General features: G+C 33.2%; 2 protein-coding genes and 1 non-coding gene across 3 annotated transcripts; 2 read left to right on the top strand and 1 right to left on the bottom strand.

Annotated features, from left to right (window-relative positions):
• The first annotated feature begins 1,454 nt into the window (after positions 1-1,454).
• Positions 1,455-12,369, top strand: LOC101509639 (serine/threonine-protein phosphatase PP2A catalytic subunit). The gene is made up of 11 exons (XM_004504276.4): positions 1,455-1,781; positions 7,506-7,562; positions 7,860-7,943; positions 8,636-8,707; positions 8,966-9,037; positions 9,467-9,507; positions 10,677-10,743; positions 11,093-11,284; positions 11,371-11,460; positions 11,540-11,647; positions 11,825-12,369. The coding sequence occupies exons 1-11, from the start codon at positions 1,704-1,706 to the stop codon at positions 11,888-11,890; spliced, it is 927 nt and encodes a 308-aa protein (XP_004504333.1). The 5' UTR covers positions 1,455-1,703; the 3' UTR covers positions 11,891-12,369.
• Positions 12,370-14,556: 2,187 nt separating this feature from the next.
• LOC101509324 (uncharacterized) lies at positions 14,557-17,525 on the bottom strand. Its single transcript, XM_004504275.4, has 3 exons — positions 17,285-17,525; positions 16,180-16,539; positions 14,557-15,427 (listed from the first exon to the last, which is right to left on the bottom strand). The coding sequence occupies exons 1-3, from the start codon at positions 17,451-17,453 to the stop codon at positions 14,706-14,708; spliced, it is 1,251 nt and encodes a 416-aa protein (XP_004504332.1). The 5' UTR covers positions 17,454-17,525; the 3' UTR covers positions 14,557-14,705.
• A 52-nt stretch (positions 17,526-17,577) lies between these two features.
• On the top strand, positions 17,578-17,649 carry TRNAG-UCC (transfer RNA glycine (anticodon UCC)). Its single transcript has one exon. It is a non-coding gene; the product is annotated as a tRNA-Gly (tRNA).
• The last annotated feature ends 3,028 nt before the right edge of the window (positions 17,650-20,677 follow it).

The following is a 20,677-nucleotide window of genomic DNA, read 5'->3' as shown; positions in this document are numbered from 1 at the left end:
TTTGGTACGTCAAAATTAGAACGAAGATGTTGAAGGTGATATTTGATTATTTGAAATCGAAAATCTAAAAGTATGAATCTGGTATTTTATTAAGGTAGCATTGCAATAATTATAAATATCATTTTGCCCCCAAAAAAGGAGTGGCTATCGAACAAAACGAGTCCATCGAATCGAAGCCTCCAACGCTTTGGTTTCTTCATCACCACCACCCTTTCTTTATTTCACCATTTTCTCTCTCTCTCTAAAAGCCACAAACAACCAACTAACCGAAAAAGGCAAAAAGGGCTTTTCCGACTGAGATCTAGGGTTTCCATCAATTGCAATACTGGATAGATATTGATCCAATCAACATCAAGGTTAGGAGGTGGTGGTGGAGGAGGAATTGAACAACATGGATTCCAATTCCCATGGTAATCTCGATGAGCAGATTTCTCAGCTCATGCAGTGCAAACCCTTGTCTGAGCAAGAGGTAATCTAATTTCGCCAATCCCTTTCATTTTCCTCCACATTTCTGATTCGCGGATCGGGATTTTTTGTTACTTGCTAATTTTTCATAGATTCTTATACTGTAGCTCGATTCGTTTATTTTTATTCGATCTGTTGCATGTTGTACCGATAATCGATTTCCGTTTCTTCTTTCTTGAAAATCTGACTTGTTTTTCTAGATTGAATGGCGACTAGAATGCGCGTTTTGTTGCATATTCTTTCAGATTTGCGGTATTCGTTTCGGTGATTTTAGGGTTTGATTTAATTTTCACTGTATCGTGTGGTTCTTTGGTTGGTGAAAGGTTGTTACTTTCTGACCTTGGCCATTTTGTCATGATTAATGTTGTCATTCTGTATTTAAGGAATGGTTTATGGTAGATTGTTTACACTGACTGAGGGATGCTTGATAAAGGAGAAGAAATGCCTTCGGTTTATTTCTGTGTCATGTGTTCTTTAGGGATTTTTTAAAAATAGATATTACAAATATATTTATACAACATCAACTATGAATGAATTTGATTATTTGAAATATTTTTAAAATAGATCATGTGAATTTTTATTGTTTTAGTATCAATATACCATTTATATAAATATAAATAACTGTGTTGTATTCTTATTAGTTAAACTTAATATATTAAATATTAAAAGATAGATAAATAATGTTTTGACACAAAATTAGATATCAAACACTCTATTTTTTTTTCTCTCACCTTGAGTTGAACGTTCTTACTCAAATGATATAGATAATATTTTGGGTGTGTTTAAATAAATAATTGAAAAGTATTTCGTTTGTTTTGTTAAATATATCATTATTAATGTAGGTTGTTTTGGTACGTCAAAATTAGAACGAAGATGTTGAAGGTGATATTTGATTATTTGAAATCGAAAATCTAAAAGTATGAATCTGGTATTTTATTAAGGTAGCATTGCAATAATTATAAATATCATTTTGCCCCCAAAAAAGGAGTGGCTATCGAACAAAACGAGTCCATCGAATCGAAGCCTCCAACGCTTTGGTTTCTTCATCACCACCACCCTTTCTTTATTTCACCATTTTCTCTCTCTCTCTAAAAGCCACAAACAACCAACTAACCGAAAAAGGCAAAAAGGGCTTTTCCGACTGAGATCTAGGGTTTCCATCAATTGCAATACTGGATAGATATTGATCCAATCAACATCAAGGTTAGGAGGTGGTGGTGGAGGAGGAATTGAACAACATGGATTCCAATTCCCATGGTAATCTCGATGAGCAGATTTCTCAGCTCATGCAGTGCAAACCCTTGTCTGAGCAAGAGGTAATCTAATTTCGCCAATCCCTTTCATTTTCCTCCACATTTCTGATTCGCGGATCGGGATTTTTTGTTACTTGCTAATTTTTCATAGATTCTTATACTGTAGCTCGATTCGTTTATTTTTATTCGATCTGTTGCATGTTGTACCGATAATCGATTTCCGTTTCTTCTTTCTTGAAAATCTGACTTGTTTTTCTAGATTGAATGGCGACTAGAATGCGCGTTTTGTTGCATATTCTTTCAGATTTGCGGTATTCGTTTCGGTGATTTTAGGGTTTGATTTAATTTTCACTGTATCGTGTGGTTCTTTGGTTGGTGAAAGGTTGTTACTTTCTGACCTTGGCCATTTTGTCATGATTAATGTTGTCATTCTGTATTTAAGGAATGGTTTATGGTAGATTGTTTACACTGACTGAGGGATGCTTGATAAAGGAGAAGAAATGCCTTCGGTTTATTTCTGTGTCATGTGTTCTTTAGGGATTTTTCAGATTGGGTTATATGAATTTTATAGTAGGAGAAGGAAGATTGGATTATTACACGAGTTATTTACCAGCTTTATTGGGGAGGAGACTAAGTGATAGGGAATGAATGTGTCATGTTAAACGCAGAGTGAGATACACAGTCGCCGTTTGAAGCTCCTAAAAAGTGGAAAATGCACTTTTTGTTGGTTATACATACTTACATGAAAGCAAAAGGTTAGGAGAGTTGGATATTGGTTGGCAATGAGTTTCTGGAAGAAGTTTAGAGCTTCTAGGACCTATAATCTCTGAGTTAGGGCTAAAGCCAAAACATCTGGTCTATTGTATGTTCTTTTACCAGATAATCTATGATGATTTCAAAATGTTGGGCATTTAATGTCAAAGTTATTTTGAGCCCTTTAATTGCGGAAGCTGCCAGCAAGAAGACCAAGGAGAAATACCAAAAAAGTTGGTTCTAAGACTGCACTTTTTAGTGAATGAAAATGTCCCTGCTAAGGTCATGTACTGCTTATTTCATAAGGCATCTGTAATGGTCAAGCTAAATATTTCCTTTTTGGTTCTTTTGTTTTTGTGCATCGTGTTAGTGGGTGGTGGGTCCATGGCCTAGGTGTTCATGAATTTGGATCGAATTTTTTGGCAGAGTAGCTAATAGCGCTGAACTGGATTGCTATAGATCCAATGTGCGGCGCAGAGCTGCCTCTGCTCACTTAAAATTCCCCTTTTAAATCACATTTTTGTACTGCAATTCTGAACAAGTACAGTCCTTGTTTTGTTCACCCCCCTTTTTAATTGTCTATTAGTTTTTATAGGAGGCTTTTTATGGTATTAGACACTTTCTAATTGGAAGCACTTAGAATTGGAAACTGGAAAATGCTTTATCCATTGAAAAGATCTAGCTGCCTCTGTTGTCACCACCTATTCACACCTTTTTGTTCTTTCTACCGTATTGTTAAATAGCGGCCATGGCAGAATAGTGTGGCGGATTTTGTGCCAGCCGCCATTGGCAATTTGTAAGGTGCCACTCATCATGACAGCTCCAATCCGGTTCAATCCCACGTTTATATTGGGTTCAATTTGTTTTATTTTCCAATTGCCTCCTAGCAGCCTTAACACACTATGGCCAAACCTCCTTTTATATGGCAGCTCTGGCCTTTGTTTTCAGGTCCTTGCTTTTTTGCCTCTGCTACACGCAACTTGGTTGTTTCAGCATCCTCTTTTTACATGACTCTGTGCTCTTTTGATAAGCAATAATGTTCACTTTCTATTTTAGTCCTTTTGCTCCTTGTTGGTAATTTTGAGTCTAGAATGTGACTTTTGGTTATTGATGACTAGTATGTCTTTTAATTTTTTTGTTCAAATTTATCAGCATTTATATCTGTGTAGTATAGTTATTTAATCTTGCATCCATGATCATTGGTATAGCAGCTATTCTCTTATCCCACAACCCCACAATAGCATTTTTGGGCTGGCTGCTCTGTGACTCTGTAGGATTGGTGACAATGTTTTTGGGGTAAATATCGGAACTAAACATTAAAGTTCTGATTGGATAACTGGACCTCACCAACGGGTCCCAATCAGTTATGTTCTGGTTGGTTCAATTATTTTTAAGCCAAACACCTGTTTTTGAAGTTAAAAATCGGACTGGAGTTCGTTTTTTCTATCACATGACTCAGTTAACAGCAAATTGGCTATACAGTTTTTTTTATAGAAACATTACGGTATGCAAGTATGTGAGAGAATTAGGATTAATTTACACTGGTGCAAGACTTGTGCATTTACAAAGCTTAAATACTCAACAATTTAATAATTCAAGTTTTTTGAGGAAATTTAATAATTCAATTGTTGAATCTGTAATTGTTGAATCTGTAATTGTCAAGAATTAGAATAAAATTATATTTATTGAAACTTGAAATATATTGATAATACATCAGATATATTTATAATAGATTACTAAACAACCAAATCCTATTAGTACTCATATATAACTAAATCCCTACTAGTACTCCTATATAACTGAATCCCTATTAGTACTCATATAACTAAATCCCTACTAGTACTCCTATATAACTGAATCCCTATACTTGAGGGATATTAAACAGAAACATATTTTGACACTCCCCCTCAAGCTGTTGAATAGGTGTTCCCCATTCCCAGCTTGAATACAATTCTTTCAAAGTTGTTACTGTTTATCCCTTTAGTTAGAAGATCTGCAAGATTATCATGGGAGGAATTTTATGGAGTGCAAATTAGGCCAAAAAGAAATCTCAAGTTGCTGCAATGAAGACAGCAAAAAGGGCCACAATGAAGGTGGCTAAGAAATAGAAACCGCAATGAAGGCGGCAAAAGGACCACAATGAAGGTGGCTAAGATTTTAGGAAAATAGAAACCGCAATGAAGGCGGCAAAAGGACCACAATTAAGGTGGCTAAGGTTTTAGGAAAATAGAAACCGCAGTAAAGGCGGTAGTTTTATGCGGAAGCAAGGGCCACAATGAAAGTGCCATTCGGAAACTCAATGGATCATAGTTTGGGACTCGTCTCATAGCTGTTGACTGGGTACTGAGGATGATGTCGAGCATGTTGACAAACAATCTGATCATGGAGATGATAGTGATACCGATGGTGTCGTAGTGGAAGATGTTCCTTTTGAAGATGATTTTGACAAGGAAGCAGATATTACAAGAAAGGTACAGGATGCAAATAGTAAAGCATCTAAGGAGTCTGACAAGGTTTCAGGTGTTTCTAAGTCTGAAACTTCTAGCAGAACATGCTGAATTCTTATAGTGCTCAAGGTGAAAGTAGTAATAGTCAATTTTCACAATCTGAAGACGATAACCAAGCTGAATCTGAAATGGCGAATGAACAAGGTACTAGCGATTCTGGCCCATCTGTTCCCCCACCTAATGACCTGGTGATTCTACTCCTGTCACTCAAACACTCCCTCCTCCTATTGACAAAACGTCTAGGCAGCAATGGTACAACACTCCCCCTCAAGCTAAAGCTTAACTTTAGCTTGCTACAAGAAAACAATGTTTTGCTCCACAAAATAATAAAAAAGATGGAAAGACAACTCATTGATGCATTTGAAGTCGGAGACAGTTGCAATAAATATAGCCTAGCCAGATAGCCTGATTGATCATCAGTCTGAGAGAAATTCATGGCAAGCAATTGAACAAAGCAAGTTCCGTTCTTCTAAAAGATTGCATTTGGAAGCTTCAACACAATAATATTGGAGACTCAAAATATTTAAACTTGAATATGTTTCAAGGAGAGAGCGGCATGCTTCAGGGAGATAAAGGCACGACCAGTACATCACATCATGAAAAGACATGCAGAGGGGGGCCGGAGACAGGTGCATGCATTCTCACGCACAAATTTGGTGGAGGCACGTAAGATCCAAACATAGAGAAAATGGGCGCGCGTGACAACAATGTTGGTTGGCGACGGTAAAGGTGTATCCTACTCCAACTGTTGCTGTTCTTTCTACTGGAGATGGGCTTGTAGAGCCATCTACTGGGCATCTAAGTCGTGGTCAGATCAGGGACTCTAATCATGCCATGCTGCTGGTAGCTGCAGTACAACATCACTGCAAAGTTGTGGACCGTGGTATCGCTAAGGATGGTGAAGAATGCCAAGGAAGGATCTTGGATAAGGCTTTTGCTTATGGAATTAACATTCTTCTAACTGGAAATCATGTCAGCTCTTCAGTTTGCTTTCATCTCTCTGTGGTCCCTGCTATACGTCAGGTTGCAGGGTGGATAAATTCTCATCATTTGAGAGGGCAAGCTCGACTTCAACAGCCCATAAAGACAGATCCCTTTTGACCAGAATATCATCGTGCCACTGTTATGTGGACCGACAATGATGGAACAAGCAGCCCTGGTTTTGTCGCTGAGAGCACTGGTCACCAGAGGAGCAGTCGACTACTTAGTCTGAAGTCAGCTAATGCCTTATTGGAGTTTCCAGCAACAGGCAGTGTTGTATCTGCTAGGACTCCTGCTGCAGCTATCATAATTTCTAACCTAAGACCCGTGGCTTTTGGCAAGAAGCATATATCATCAGAATCAACCTTTGCTTTGCCAGCAATTAAATCACATAAGACAACTACAGATTCTTATGGGGGTGCTGACGTCAGAGTGGCTATTCTTACAGTAAGTGATACAGTTGCTTGCTACAGTTGGTGTGACCTAAACCTTGAAAGAGCAGTACCATGAGCTTCTTGCTGCCAAGCAAGATTTGTTGCAGCATATGAAATCATCTGTTGGCATCCCTTTTACCGGTGAAGATGACGTTGCATTCACTAACTTCAAACAGGTGATTGATGAATGGACATATCAAGAACAAAAGAAAAGTCATTGAAAAAAAAATACACAGGGAAAGCGGTGCTTTTGATGGAAGCTGTAGCTTTGTGGCTGGTTGCTAGAAAGGCAGCCGAAGTTGATGGTGACAAATGACTGTGAAGCCAAAAAAATTGAAACACTGAAAAAAGCGGTGCTGCCGCCGGCAGCGGCAGTGAAACACAAAGACAGATCACAAAATCAGAACCTGCTCTGATACCATGTCAAGAACTAGAATAAAATTATATTTATTGAAACTTGAAATATATTGGTAATATATCAGATATATTTATACTAGATTACTAAACAACCAAATCCTATTAGTACTCATATATAACTAAATCCCTACTAGTACTCCTATATAACTGAATCCTTATATTTGAGGGATATTAAACAGAAACATATTTTGACAGTAATATATTATATTTTGGAGATTATGCATAAGAAATTTTCTAAACTTGATATTGATAAAATTTACCATTTGTAGAAATTTTAAATTTTGTCAAGTGGTGTACGTTAGACTTCCAAATAATGCCAACGGATATCGACTCTCTCTAGCCCTGTGTATACACACAGTGATATAGCTGTTATTGCACCACAAACACTCTACACATATGCCTATATCTGTACTCTCAATCAAAGGAAGGGATTGTACCTTGACTGATTTGTTTTAATTATGGATAATCCACTGTTATTGTATCTCTTACATAGTTGAGATTTACTTTTAGTCTTCAATTTTACTTTACTTTTTTAATTTCTTTGAAGACTGTAATCTATTTCCTGTAAACCAGTTTGGTAGTTTAGGATGGTCTTTATCTTGTATTTACGTTATTCTCTTTTGCCATTGAGATAATGTGGTTCTTGTTCATTTTTTGATCCTACTCTGACTTCACACTTGCACTTTTATATGCAGGTAAGGGTCTTGTGTGATAAGGCGAAAGAAATTTTGATGGAAGAAAGCAATGTCCAGGTATGTTTGTGTTTTTTTGTCAGGATGTTTTGTATATTTGTACTCATCAGTATGGGGGTTTTATGCATTGGTTTCTTATTGCGCCCACATTGTTAGCATTATGCACCCTTCCACCCTCAATTTGTGTCTGTCACTCTATTGTCAGTTGAGTAATGAGGAGTTCTCATTAATTGTTTGGGCTGTGCTGGGATTTCATTTATGATGGTTTTGAATTTTTTATATAAGTTTATGCCGTTTTAACTTATGATGGTTTTGTGTGAATGAGAAAACTAAAAAAAAATTTGCCAACAATTGCAGCCTGTAAAAAGTCCTGTTACAATTTGTGGTGATATTCATGGGCAATTCCATGATCTTGCCGAGCTTTTCCGCATTGGAGGCAAGGTATTTTTCCTCATAGTTGCTTTTATATTTATCATTTATTTACTAAATTTATGAAAACTTCTTAGATGTATAAACTAAAAAATATTTGGAAAATCAGGAAATGCTATGCATTTTCACTATTGTGAAGTTAGATTTAACTGTGGAAAGGCCTTCCCTTTTCAAAGTTTTGCTACAGTTTAGTCCTTTCATGTTCCAGCCAGACGTTCAAGTTTGGTAATTTAATAGCTGTAAAAAATTGAATTTTCACCAAATTACCCTTGTAATGTCCTGCAATCACGTGGCACTGTCGTTTAATTTTTTTGTTCAGGGAGGTTTTCTTTTCCTTGTCCAGTTGTATTAGAATACATGGATGTCCTTTTAGTATCTTTGGTCCCTTTGACAATAACTCATTGAGCGCAATCAGACCTGATTCTAACTTTTTGATGCAGCAGCTTCTCGTAAAGTCTTGTAGTTTTAAATTTAGAAACGTTCTCCAGTGTTGATTGCCTTTCAGAAGTTTTTCATACTCTGTCTCTTAGTCTTATTATAAATTTTAGTACTTATGTGCTATGGAATTGTTTTGGAACTGTTCTATTTTGGCCGAATATTCTTAGCAAAGCATCACTTGCATTTTAATGTGTTTTCTTGCTTCTACTTGAATATGAAATCAGATGGTCAAATACTAATTTCTGGTACATTTTTCTTGCTGGTAGTGTCCAGATACAAACTACTTGTTTATGGGAGATTATGTTGACCGTGGCTATTATTCTGTCGAAACCGTAACGGTAAATGCAAACTATTATACTTTGCTCTATTTTTTGTTTGTATTTGAAACTGAAGTATTTTGTTTGTCATTATGCTTTCACAAGTCTTGTGTTCTACTGAAATCTCGTAGGAATTGTATACCATGTCGGTAGTTTGATATCTACCTTCCAAGTTGATAGCTGTTATTTTTTAAATTGCATATTTTTGATGATGTTTATTTTGCTTCCAAAAGATGTTTCTTTTGTAAGTAACATTTTGGCACTAACTAAACTATGCAGCTTTTGGTCGCCCTTAAAGTGCGTTACCGGCAGCGTATTACTATTTTGAGGGGGAATCATGAAAGTCGCCAGGTTTGTTCTAGTCTCCATCCATGAACTTTCTGACAGTAGAGTATTATAAGATGATTTTAAAATCCTAATTTAGTCCTCAGAGACATTGTCTGTATCAGTTGAATTCTTGACAATTTTTTTTCCATCAAATACTACTGGAAAGTTAATATTGCTCCCAATTGAATGCTTTTACTCTTATCAGATGAAATAAACTATTCTATCTCGGAATCATTTGATGCCTACTCTTTCTGAGGACCAAAATATGTTTGTCTTGAAGAATTGTACCATTGAATTTGATAAAATAATTATAGAGTTAGAACTTATTACTAAGTGGCTGATGTTAGGTTATAGTACTGAGTAAATTTGACTTCCTAGTTCAGTAGTTTGTTTAGTTGTTTTTGTATGTTTTAGCTTTGAACAGTAATAGATGATATGAACTTTGTGATGCAGATTACTCAAGTTTATGGATTTTATGATGAGTGCCTACGGAAGTAAGTACCTGCTAAATTCACTTTTTCAGGATGCCTTTGTTGAAGATAACTTTGATATTGATTATCACTGTCTTCTATTCAACACAATTTTGTGAAATTTTAACTGTGAGTCTTTATTCCAGATGAAAAGCAAGAAAACTATAGGTTAAGTTATTAACAGAGATTTGGATTTAATTGGTATATCATCAAAATATGATTCATGATAGGTAGTGTATGAATGTTGGTAAGTAAACTATTGTTTTTCAATGGAAGATCTCATTTTTTAATGGAAGATAGTGACTTTTAATTTGGCCCACTTTCGTGTGCTAATAGCCTAATAGTTAAAACAAAATGCTAGATTGTTGTCATGTCATAGCTTATGTTTTGCACTCGCAATTTGGTTTATCTTTTAAGATTGAAAAGCCTTGAGATTTGGTTCATGGATCAACAAGAAACAACGGCATTAGTGAATTAAGTTTTACAACAATACCTATTATCTAAGCCTTTTCCTACTAGATGGGGTCAACTGCATATACAAAGTCATAATTTTCTGTCATGTATTAAGTTCAAAAGTAGTAGACCATTTATCTCTTAGTAGTAACTAGCACTCAAATTACCAAGACATACAACACGATTTTGTGACTGACGTTTAATGAAATTATGTTGTCATTGATATATAGTTATAGGGTTTTTGAAGCTAGTTTGTTTTTCTTTATTTTGCATATGTATATTAAATATCAAGACTTACGATGGCATTACTTTGTTTAAGAAACTTGTTTCCTCCCATTTTACTTAATAACATTGCAATGTCATGTTATAAGAAAGGAAGACACAAGCAAAATTAGTTGACCATACATAAATAATGATGGGTTCTGTATCTTACTTTGGTGGCTTCTGCATTTTTCCATCTTGTAATAACATAACCACATTGTCACATCAATATCCATGTTAAAGTTGTATATAGTTATAAAATATTTCAAATTTATTTTTCTAACGGAACTTGATTTAGATTTCTTATTATATCGCTAATTAGGCTTTTCGCTTAATTTAACTCGTTTTCTATGGCACAGGTCCTTTTCTTCTGTTTGATAGTTGTTATAATCTTTTTCTTTTTAATTTCACTTCAAAACTTTCATATTTAATGTTGTGCAATCCTGGATCAGTGAATATTCTTCATATTTGATTTGCAGGTATGGTAGTGCTAATGTTTGGAAGATGTTTACTGATTTGTTTGACTACTTCCCATTGACAGCATTGGTTAGTATGCTATTACGTAATTTTGGATAGAACTATAGGATATTTTGTTTTTGCCTCTTATTCGAATTGTTAGTATCTTGGTATCATTTCCAGCTTCATGTTTTTTTTTTTGTTAAGTAGTTATATTTCTGCAGGGTGCCTTTAAGTTGTTTCTAGTTACCTGTGTCTCTTATTTCCTTCTGAAAAAGTATGCTCCTAATACTGTTTTATATTGCTCTTTAAACTTCACGACATGCCACCCATGAATATATTGCTCTTTAATACTATTGTTATATTGTTATATTACACCAAGTTTTCTGGGTTTTCCATAAATAGTGTTTCTGAAGTGACACGTCCTTCTATTTTGAAGGTTGAATCTGAAATATTTTGTCTTCATGGTGGGTTATCCCCATCTATTGAAACCCTTGACAACATTCGTAATTTTGATCGTGTGCAAGAAGTTCCTCATGAGGGACCCATGTGTGATCTTCTATGGTCTGATCCGGATGATCGCTGTGGTTGGGGAATCTCTCCTAGAGGTGCCGGGTACACATTTGGCCAGGTAGTTAATTCACTGTATAAATCTTGAATCAATTTTGCATGTCGTCATTGTTTTTTGTTAATTGTTTATGAGTATTGCTTTTACAGGACATATCTGAGCAGTTTAACCACACAAATAATTTGAAGCTGATTGCTAGAGCTCACCAGCTGGTTATGGAAGGATATAACTGGGGTCACGTAAATACTTAATCTCCCTTAGTTTATTACTGTTTTCATACGTGGTGATATATGGCTTATTCATAGTGCCTCATTTCAGGATCAAAAGGTGGTTACCATATTCAGTGCACCTAATTATTGCTATCGCTGTGGGAACATGGCATCCATCCTTGAAGTTGATGATTGCAAAGGACACACATTCATTCAGGTTGAGCTTTTTTTTTTGTTTCCTACTCAAACTACTTTTCATTCGGGTTGAGGTTATTTAATTATGTTTTAACTGGCTAACTTGAAAGCAATATAGTTATTCTGTGACAAATTACCTTCAATGTTGTGATTAGTGTTTGTTGCATGAAGTTACATGTTTCTTAATTTTTAATACCAGTTTGAGCCAGCTCCAAGGAGGGGAGAGCCAGATGTAACCAGGAGAACCCCTGACTACTTCCTATGATATATACAACTTTGGTTGAGTTGCTGTTGCCAGCAGCAACTTGTACCATGCAGTAATGTGCAAGCTCATCTACCTGTTGAAATCAGAGCTGTGAATCAAATTGATCCTTATTTTCAAAGTTAGCTTCAGTGGACGTATTAATTATTGAATTATAATTGAATCTTTCCAAGAGGAAGCTGAGGAGCAGGCGATGCTATTGTGGGCATGTGTACTATTCCAGCATGCAATGTATCAATTTGAATGTTTCTCCAAATTTTCCTTTTCTATTTATTTGTAACTCTGTTGACCTTTCTTTTCTCATTTTAGGATTATCGTTAATGGGGATGGGTTTATGTAGATGGATAATGCTTTGACATAATCTTCTAATGGGTGTTTTATGATTTTTTTTTAAACTGGTCTTGTGTAGTCTTGTTATCTTTGTTTTACTTGAAATGAATTTTATTTCTTAAAAAATTTATGTTAATTCTAAGTTTTGGCTATTTATGGACATGCATGCTGTTGGTTACCCGTGCGAGAGTTGGACTTTACATAACTGATTTGTAGCTGAGGTTAAAAATTAAATCAGGCACTCATTTCTTTGAAAAAGATTTCATTCCTAATATATGGTGGGACATATTTTTCAAGAATAATGTTAACAACATGAATCTTCCACACTTTCTTGACATAATCGAAGATGACAAGTCCAAATTGTGTGGTATGACTTCTTCCTTTTATCATCTAACATACAAAAGAAATTCCACACTTTCTTGTAATAATCGAAGATGACACGTCCAAATTGTGTGGTATGGCTTCTTGCTTTTATTATCTAACATACAAAACAAACTGCGGGGTTTACGTGCCTTTAATTTAGTTTCAAATTTGGACTAGTTTGCACAATAAATCGGGTTTGTTTTTTTTTCACAGAAACCAATGTTCTGTTTTTATTAAAAGTCAAAAGGAAAAAATCTGTTTAATTGTTGTGAGATAAAACAGATTTGGTGCGTGCGATGGTTTAAAATACATCAGCAATTTGTGAGTGATTTTGGGTGTTGGAAACACATTGTAAACACCTTAGGTTGGGTTGGTTGATTAGATATTGAAATTGTCAATTTGGATTTCATCTTGTTTTATTCTTCGAGGGTTTGAGAGAAACACATTGTGAGGATTTGAGAATTATTCATCTTGAACTAGTCGATAATGGAATCGGAGAGCTGCTCTCTCTCGCAGACGTAGGTATCTTTTTGGGTCGAACTGCGTCAACAATTATAATGTTATTTTCTCAAATCTCTTTTTATGTTTTCGGTTGTTTGATTGCTGAATTTTCTGTACTTAGAATTAGTTTCTTGCATTGTTTTGAATTCTTGGTTTGTTGGCCTGTTTAGATTGGTTCTAGTGTTGTTACTTGTTCCAAATTTTCTTGTTGAATTTACAAGTGACGTCGTTTGTGGGAACGGAACAAATCTTTCAATTGTTCACCATGGGTATTAAATGGGATATTGAGAAATTTTCTGGATATAATCATTTCGGTTTGTGCAAATGCTTTGAAAGACGAGACAAATATGTCGATCACTTTATCACAATCGGAGAGAGAAGACGGAGATGATAGATAAGGATAAGTCAAAAAGTGCCATTATCTTGTGCCTTGGAGACAAGGTTCTGAGGGAGGTCGTAAAAGATAAAATTGTGATGGAAATATGGACAAATTTAGAATCGCTATACATGACCAAGTTATTGGCACATTAGTTATGACTGAAACAACAACTTTATTTGTTAAGAATGGTACAATCGAAATCTATGGTGGAACAATTAACGAAATTCAACAAAATTAATGATGATCTACAAATTATTGATGTGAAGTTTGATGATGAGCATAAAGTTTTACTTTTATTGAGTTCATTACCTAGATCTTTTGAGCATTTCAAGGATTCGCTTCTTTATGAAAATGAGTCTATTATTACCTTAGAGGAGGTTCAATTGTCGATTAGGACCAACGAGTTAACGAAGCTTCAAAACTTAAAAGTTGAAAATAGTGGGGAAGGCTTGAGTGTCTCAAGAGGAAAAAGTGAGAGTATAGGAAATGGCAAGGGAAGAAATCTAAGTCTAAATCCAAGTCAAAGAAAAATAATAAAAGCAAATAGAGATGCTTTAATTGTCACTGAACCGGTCACCGTAAGAAAGATTGTCCCGATCACTTTAAATATTTTCTTGTAACTTAAGTCTTAACTACCATTAGTCTTTTTATTACGGATACTTCAATTGTTGTTTTCCTTCTCATTGACAACATGCCTCCCTTTTGAATTATTATTGAGTCTCATTGACAACATGCTCTCTGTTCCCATCAATTCCTAGTTTCTATACATAAAAAATAGAAAGTGCAACACTAACAAATAAATAGAAAGTGCAACACTAACAAATAATCGAGTTTTTGTTTTGTTTGATAAGCAAGAAATGATCAAGTTATGTGTGACTTGTATATCAAAACTTAATCAAGCGTAAAATTCATGCCTAAACTTGCATATCAAAACTCAGTCAACTCCAATGTTGATCAAGTTATCTACCATGTTAATATATACAAATGATTTGATATATATGCTTATATGTTGTTGATGTAAAACTTTCTATACTATCAACTATCCCATATCATCTTATGTTTGACTTCTAAGATAATTACGATTATAGTCAAGTAGTTTTAGAGTAACAAATTAAATCCATATGTGAAATAACTAATAAAACTATAACATATTGTATTTACTTATCATGCCTAACATGCATACTTACATAGTTGTATCATTAGAGTTGTGTGCAGTATTTCTTGTATAAAAGGGTATATATAATGTTATATGTCACTTGGTAACTTCTTTCCAAGCGTTATAGGCTTAAATGCAGCCAACACCACAGAAACTTTACATGCAAGAAATCCCATCATTCCAACGATGAGATCTTTTGGTGTTAAGATCACTTCAAAATCATCTCCTGAACTATACTTTAAAACAAATACAGCCAATCCTATAGCCAATGCCACACTTACTATAGGACCCTTCAACCCCCTAAACAATGCATCAGTTCCTCTCTTATTGCTGGAGATTAATTTTGAACCTGGCAATCCATCCACATACCTTTGCAACAATAGCAGATACAAGAAGCCTCCAATCCCGCCAATAAAGAAAGCGAACCCGATATTTTCCCCAGCCGAGAGGGAAGCAATTGACGTGCCGAACAATATCAGCACAGCATCATAAAATAGCAATGAGAATTTCAAATTTGCGTATTCCATCGTGCTCTCTTCCTTTGAGATCTTAGGACTTGGGAGGAGCAAGGTACTTTCATAAAGTAGTCCTTTGTTTAACAAACTTATAGGATCAGTCCCTTCAAGCTGAGTCACTAGACTAGGTCTTAACTCCAACATGGACAGATCACTTCCTTCACCAAGCAATGCATCCTCAACCTGAAAGTCATACTGGTAGCCAGTGTACTGTGGTTGCACCGCTTCTTTTGTCAACATTGGTTGCGATTCACAACTAATGGCCGTTAAGGAAATACTTCCTAGGCGCCATTGACCTGACCTTAGAGGGAGAAGAAGAATATTGTTAAAGAGATTAACTCAATTGATTGTACCAATAGATGTTGGTTGCAAAGTGACAGATCCATAAATTTTAAGTTGTAGAGCTAATACTCTTATAATATGTAGATGTAATATATGTTGGGGCAGCTAATATATAATAATGTTTATAGTATTGAGTTTATGGCATCTTAATGAGGGAAAATGGCTTTGATGTGCCGCAGGTGGATTTGAATAATGTTTTTAAAAATAACTTTTTCTGTTTGAACATCAATTTTGAACAAAATTCAAAAACTTTTAAAATGGATATACTAAGATTGGATAACTTAATAACCATCAAATGAACTTAATTAACCACAAATTTGAACATTATTAACCACGATTTCAAGCGTTCCAAGTTCCAACTACATGTAGATTTGAACATTTGAATATCAAGGTTAATCACATTTAAATTGATGGTTGATAAAGTTCAGTAGATGTTTAAAATGTTGTGCATCTGGTATATCTATTAATCAAATCTAACACTTCATTAACCATTTAAAAACCAGAATGTGTGCCTAATGTCAGATGAAGTTTAACTTTACACATGCTTGCTAGCAAATAATGCAAGGGGTATTTTCCTCATTACTTGCACAATTTAAGGGAAAACAGATGTTGATTAAAGATACTTCAAAAATGATTGAAGGTCAAGGGTGATGTCTACTGAATCTTAATCACTCCAAAAACAAACAAATATACAATAATAACATACCCGATTCAACACTGACCCAAAGAGCTTCAAGTCTTGCAAATTTTGGACCTTCAAAAATGAATTCATCAACAGAACCTCTTTGGAAATGAAGTATATCCTCTGATTCTGAAGTCATCAAACTCACAGGTATTCTCTGCAATATGGAATTTCCATTTTCATCTATCAAGCATAGAAGAATTCCAGCATTGAAATCACTTATATTTGAGCCATATAAGTTGCTGGTACCCAACTTAACCCTGAATAAAGATTTGGTTCTATCCTCTCTAAGTGAAGATAAAATATTTTCAAATGATGTATTTGTGTACACTTTCACTTCAGAGGCTGGCAAAAGTCCTGAAGGTCTAGCATAACTCCGGAAATCTGCGGAGCAAACTAGTTAGTTATCAGAAGCATCACAGACTAACAAATTAATTAAAATCTTATGTTATGTCAGAGTACATCTTTAAAATATTAACAACCAAAGAGTAGTCATAAGTAAATACTAGTTATATAGTTAACAAATGACCTTGGTGAAATTAATAAATGAAACTACTTTGTGGTCGACAAGATATACTCCAAGAATCATACAAGTACAACTATACATCCAAGGTACTAAAGGGATCAGCAAGTACAAATTTTGTAGTTTTACATAACCTATGTTGTAGATACACAAATCAGATGACATCAACACACATTTTGGTAACAAAAATCAACCAATTATAATAATTAGATGCACATCACACTGAAATATTTAATTTTGCTTGGTTTGCCAATAATAGCTGTAACTTGACCAAAAGTAGGTTGCTTCAAAAAATTAAATTTGTGATGACCAATACTTTGACCAAAACAAATGACATAATTATTATAGTTATGATAATAAAAGTTTCATATTGTTCAGATAGTTACAAAGTAGTTATAATCAAGTGGTTAATAAGCTTCGGCTAAGGTAAAATCGATTAGGAGTATTTCTTTCTTTGTTTCCAGTTGATAACATAATATCACAAAAACGGTCAGATATTTAATCAATCCCAAAATAAAGAGAACAATTAAAATCCTTTTATTTGAAGCTAAACGTGAAAAGTAAAGATTTTGAAGAGTTAGTTAAAGAAATTGTGAAGTGGGTTACCTTGAAAATTAGTATCAGAGAATTTGGCATGAATAGCAAAACGAAAATTCCTGTATTGAGTTGAAGTTTTAGTTGTAATTAATGGACGAATAGGTGAGCCTATGTGTTTGTTTTGGATGTGAGTGAGTGAAGTTGAAGGAATCATAGTGTTCACAGGAATTGTCTCCATAGCTACAGCTCTGAATCCTCTTCCCCAAATGCAGAAATTGCACTCAAGAATAATAATACAAGTGGAATTATTATAAGTAAATAATTTATTATAAGTAAATATATATTCGTTGAATTAACAACAAGCGTTTGTAGTCCAACGGTTAGGATAATTGCCTTCCAAGCAATAGACCCGGGTTCGACTCCCGGCAAACGCATATTGTTTTATTTTTTCTGTTTAAATTATTTCTCTTTTTTGTTAGGTTGTTGCATATTCCTCAAATAAACTGTTATGATCTCTCTTTAAAAAAATGATTTATCATGAGTATTATTACAAAGGACATATAAATGAAAAAGAATGATGCTTGGTGTGGACTGCAAGTAATTGAGAATTGCATTTGGAACAACCATTCTCTCCGACACATGTCACGAATTTTGACTTTTCAGATTCTATTAAAACGTGACCACGTTATTTGCTCCATATAATTATAATAAAAACGTGATCACGTTATTTATAAACAAATGTGACCACAGATTCATATAATCAACTGCATTTATTGAGAAGCTATTTGTGTCACTTTTATAGAATAAAAGTAGTGCATTTTTTATACCAAAAATAATAGTGCATTTTGACGATAACAAAAAAAAGAATAAAAGTAGTCACTGAATTAAAAAAATGGAATACTAACAATATAAAATAATATAATATAATAAATAATTATAATTATAATTTTTGATCGTGTAAATAAATAATTATAATTATGTTTATTTTTAAAAACAAAAAATATTCTTTAATCTTTTGGTTTTAATCATTTGATTTTCCTAATAAAAGAATTTTAGTAATTTAAAATTCAGCTGAAAAATAAGTAAAATCTAATTAAAAATTTCTTTCATCTTAAATTTGTAAATTCCACCGAGTAAATTTACATTTTTGTTATAGACAAAAAAAATTACATATTTGTTTATATCGATTATGTTTGACTCAGTTTGATTTTTTCCCTTCTCTTTCACTTTAAAAATAAAAAGTAAGGCTAAACAGTACTATTTCTAAAAAGATCTTAGTCAAAATAGTAGCTTGTCTTTTTATTATATAGATATATATTAGATAAAAGCAACTACTCAAAAGGTAATTGAGATGAGCTTCTGTTCAACTATTTATTGAGATAGAAAATAAAAATAATTATCAAACAACCAAATTGTGAATAAACAACCGAATCGAAGAATTAATAAGAATTTTGCTCAAATTGAATCATGGCAATTAAATTAATGTATATGTGAACGTATTTTATTAAATATATTGGTGCGTCACGTGAAGTAATATTGTAACTTGTTTAGCTACGTCATGGAGAACATTTTAACATTTTATTATAATATTTCCACACTTAATTTTAACTCTTTTATAACTCTCTCTCTCTCTCATATCTTTCTCCACATCCATTATATTAAACCATTGCGTTGTAGGCAACCAATCGTCATCACATGGATCTATGTTGTCTGAGCAAAATTTATTTATTGATCATTAATATACTAACCCTAAATGGGAAAATTAATCTTTCCCCTTTTTCTATTTTGTCACGAACCAAATAACCAAAAATAACAATATTCAACATACTTTTATGCATAAAAGTGCCACTGATTTGGTAAAAAGGTTTTTTTTTTTAGTAAAAAATGTTTTTTTGTTTTAACATCATTGAGCTTTCTTAGCTTAAATTCTAATCCCCTACCTAAGAACATTAATTTATAAAGAGAAATGATAATATGTGTTATTGGAGTATATATTAATCATTCAAATGTATAAGTTTAAACATGTATTTTTAAATTTAAATATTATTTTTAAAAAAAATATTTTTAGTATCATCCTTAGGACACATATTAATATAACTCATTTATAAATAATACTGAAAAAGGAAAGAATTAGTTTCCTCAACATCATCATTATTGGGGGGCACAATTCCAAGATGATGGCAACCGAAAAAAAAAGCATAGAAAAAAGGGTAAAGAGAAGAACCCAACAAAATAGAAGAGTTTTATGGGGGGCTTGGTGCTGTGGAAAAGTATTCTAAATGAAATTTTTGTTGTTGTTATACTTTGTTTACCTTCTGTGAATGGTATAAATGGTATGCCACCACTAATCATTTATCAGATTCATGAATTAGAGAATAAATATTTTGGTGAAGAAGAAATATAGATTTAGGAGAAGAACATATTGTATTTTTTATTTTTAGATTTTGGAATTTAAAGGTTTCAGATTTTGGAGAAAAAGATAAATAAAGATTTAGCGATTTTAAGATATTTTTTGTGATGTAGCATGATCAAGTTATTGTGTGATTTAATGTGATACTTCAACATATTTAATAAAACTACGTAATAGAATTAACAAATGATTAAGGTAATTCAATTTGATTAGACTTTTGTTAATATATAAATTTTGGATTCAAATCACCCAAAGCTTAAATTTTGAATTTTAAAGGAAAATATTAGAGACGGTAAAATAAATAGATTTAAATTTCATATGAAAAATTAGAGTGATTAAAATCATATTTCGTTTAAAATAGAAAAATCAAATATGCATTTAAGTTAAAGATAAATAACGAGGGAAGATGACAAATATAATTATTCATTATGTTTGGCTTTCACAAAAATTGATCTACTTGAAGAAAAAAAAATGGTCCTAATACAATTCACACTTTTAATTTTTAAGTTCATATTAACTATATTTTACTCTAAGGTCATATTAATTATATTATACTAAGTGTATTATTTAATTAATATCGAGTACACTACTTTGAAATTCATACACATCCCTTAACATTTATGATACTACTAAATACACTAATGTTTACTAATTGTAATTAATAGAAATAATATTTTCTATTTTTTATTTATATACTCCTTCTGATTATTATTATAAACAAAAAAATAACTTAAATATTTAATCACTCTTATAAACAAAACAAACTAATTTTAAATCATTTAATCTATTATTCATAATACACCACTTATTTGTTTCAAAATATTTAATATTGATAATTAAATGTTTAATATTAAAAAAGAAATAATTTAATAAATTTGACTTGAATTTTATATAAAATTCAAAAAAATAAATACATTTCTTAATATCCATTATATATATTTTTTGGTGGGTGGGAGATAAATATATTGATTATTGTAGGAGTGAATGTCTTAGATTTAGATACAAAACAGGTAGAAGTATGTTGAAACATTAAAGGGTTTGACGAAATTAAA

Source organism: Cicer arietinum, chromosome 6, assembly GCF_000331145.2.
Source record: "Cicer arietinum cultivar CDC Frontier isolate Library 1 chromosome 6, Cicar.CDCFrontier_v2.0, whole genome shotgun sequence".
Taxonomy (NCBI): Eukaryota; Viridiplantae; Streptophyta; class Magnoliopsida; order Fabales; family Fabaceae; genus Cicer; species Cicer arietinum.
The sequence above is the reverse complement of the archived record's forward strand: the minus strand, read 5'-3'. Positions and strand labels throughout refer to the sequence as shown.

Coding starts and splice junctions, on each gene's coding strand:
- LOC101509639 (XM_004504276.4), top strand. CDS start 1,704: ATGGATTCCAATTCCCATGGTAATCTCGATGAGCAGATTTCTCAGCTC. Junction 11,285..11,370: donor CCGGGTACACATTTGGCCAG/GTAGTTAATTCA, acceptor TTGCTTTTACAG/GACATATCTGAGCAGTTTAA. Junction 11,648..11,824: donor AAGGACACACATTCATTCAG/GTTGAGCTTTTT, acceptor TTTTAATACCAG/TTTGAGCCAGCTCCAAGGAG.
- LOC101509324 (XM_004504275.4), bottom strand. CDS start 17,453: ATGGAGACAATTCCTGTGAACACTATGATTCCTTCAACTTCACTCACT. Junction 16,540..17,284: donor CTCTGATACTAATTTTCAAG/GTAACCCACTTC, acceptor TTTGCTCCGCAG/ATTTCCGGAGTTATGCTAGA. Junction 15,428..16,179: donor TTGGGTCAGTGTTGAATCGG/GTATGTTATTAT, acceptor CTCTAAGGTCAG/GTCAATGGCGCCTAGGAAGT.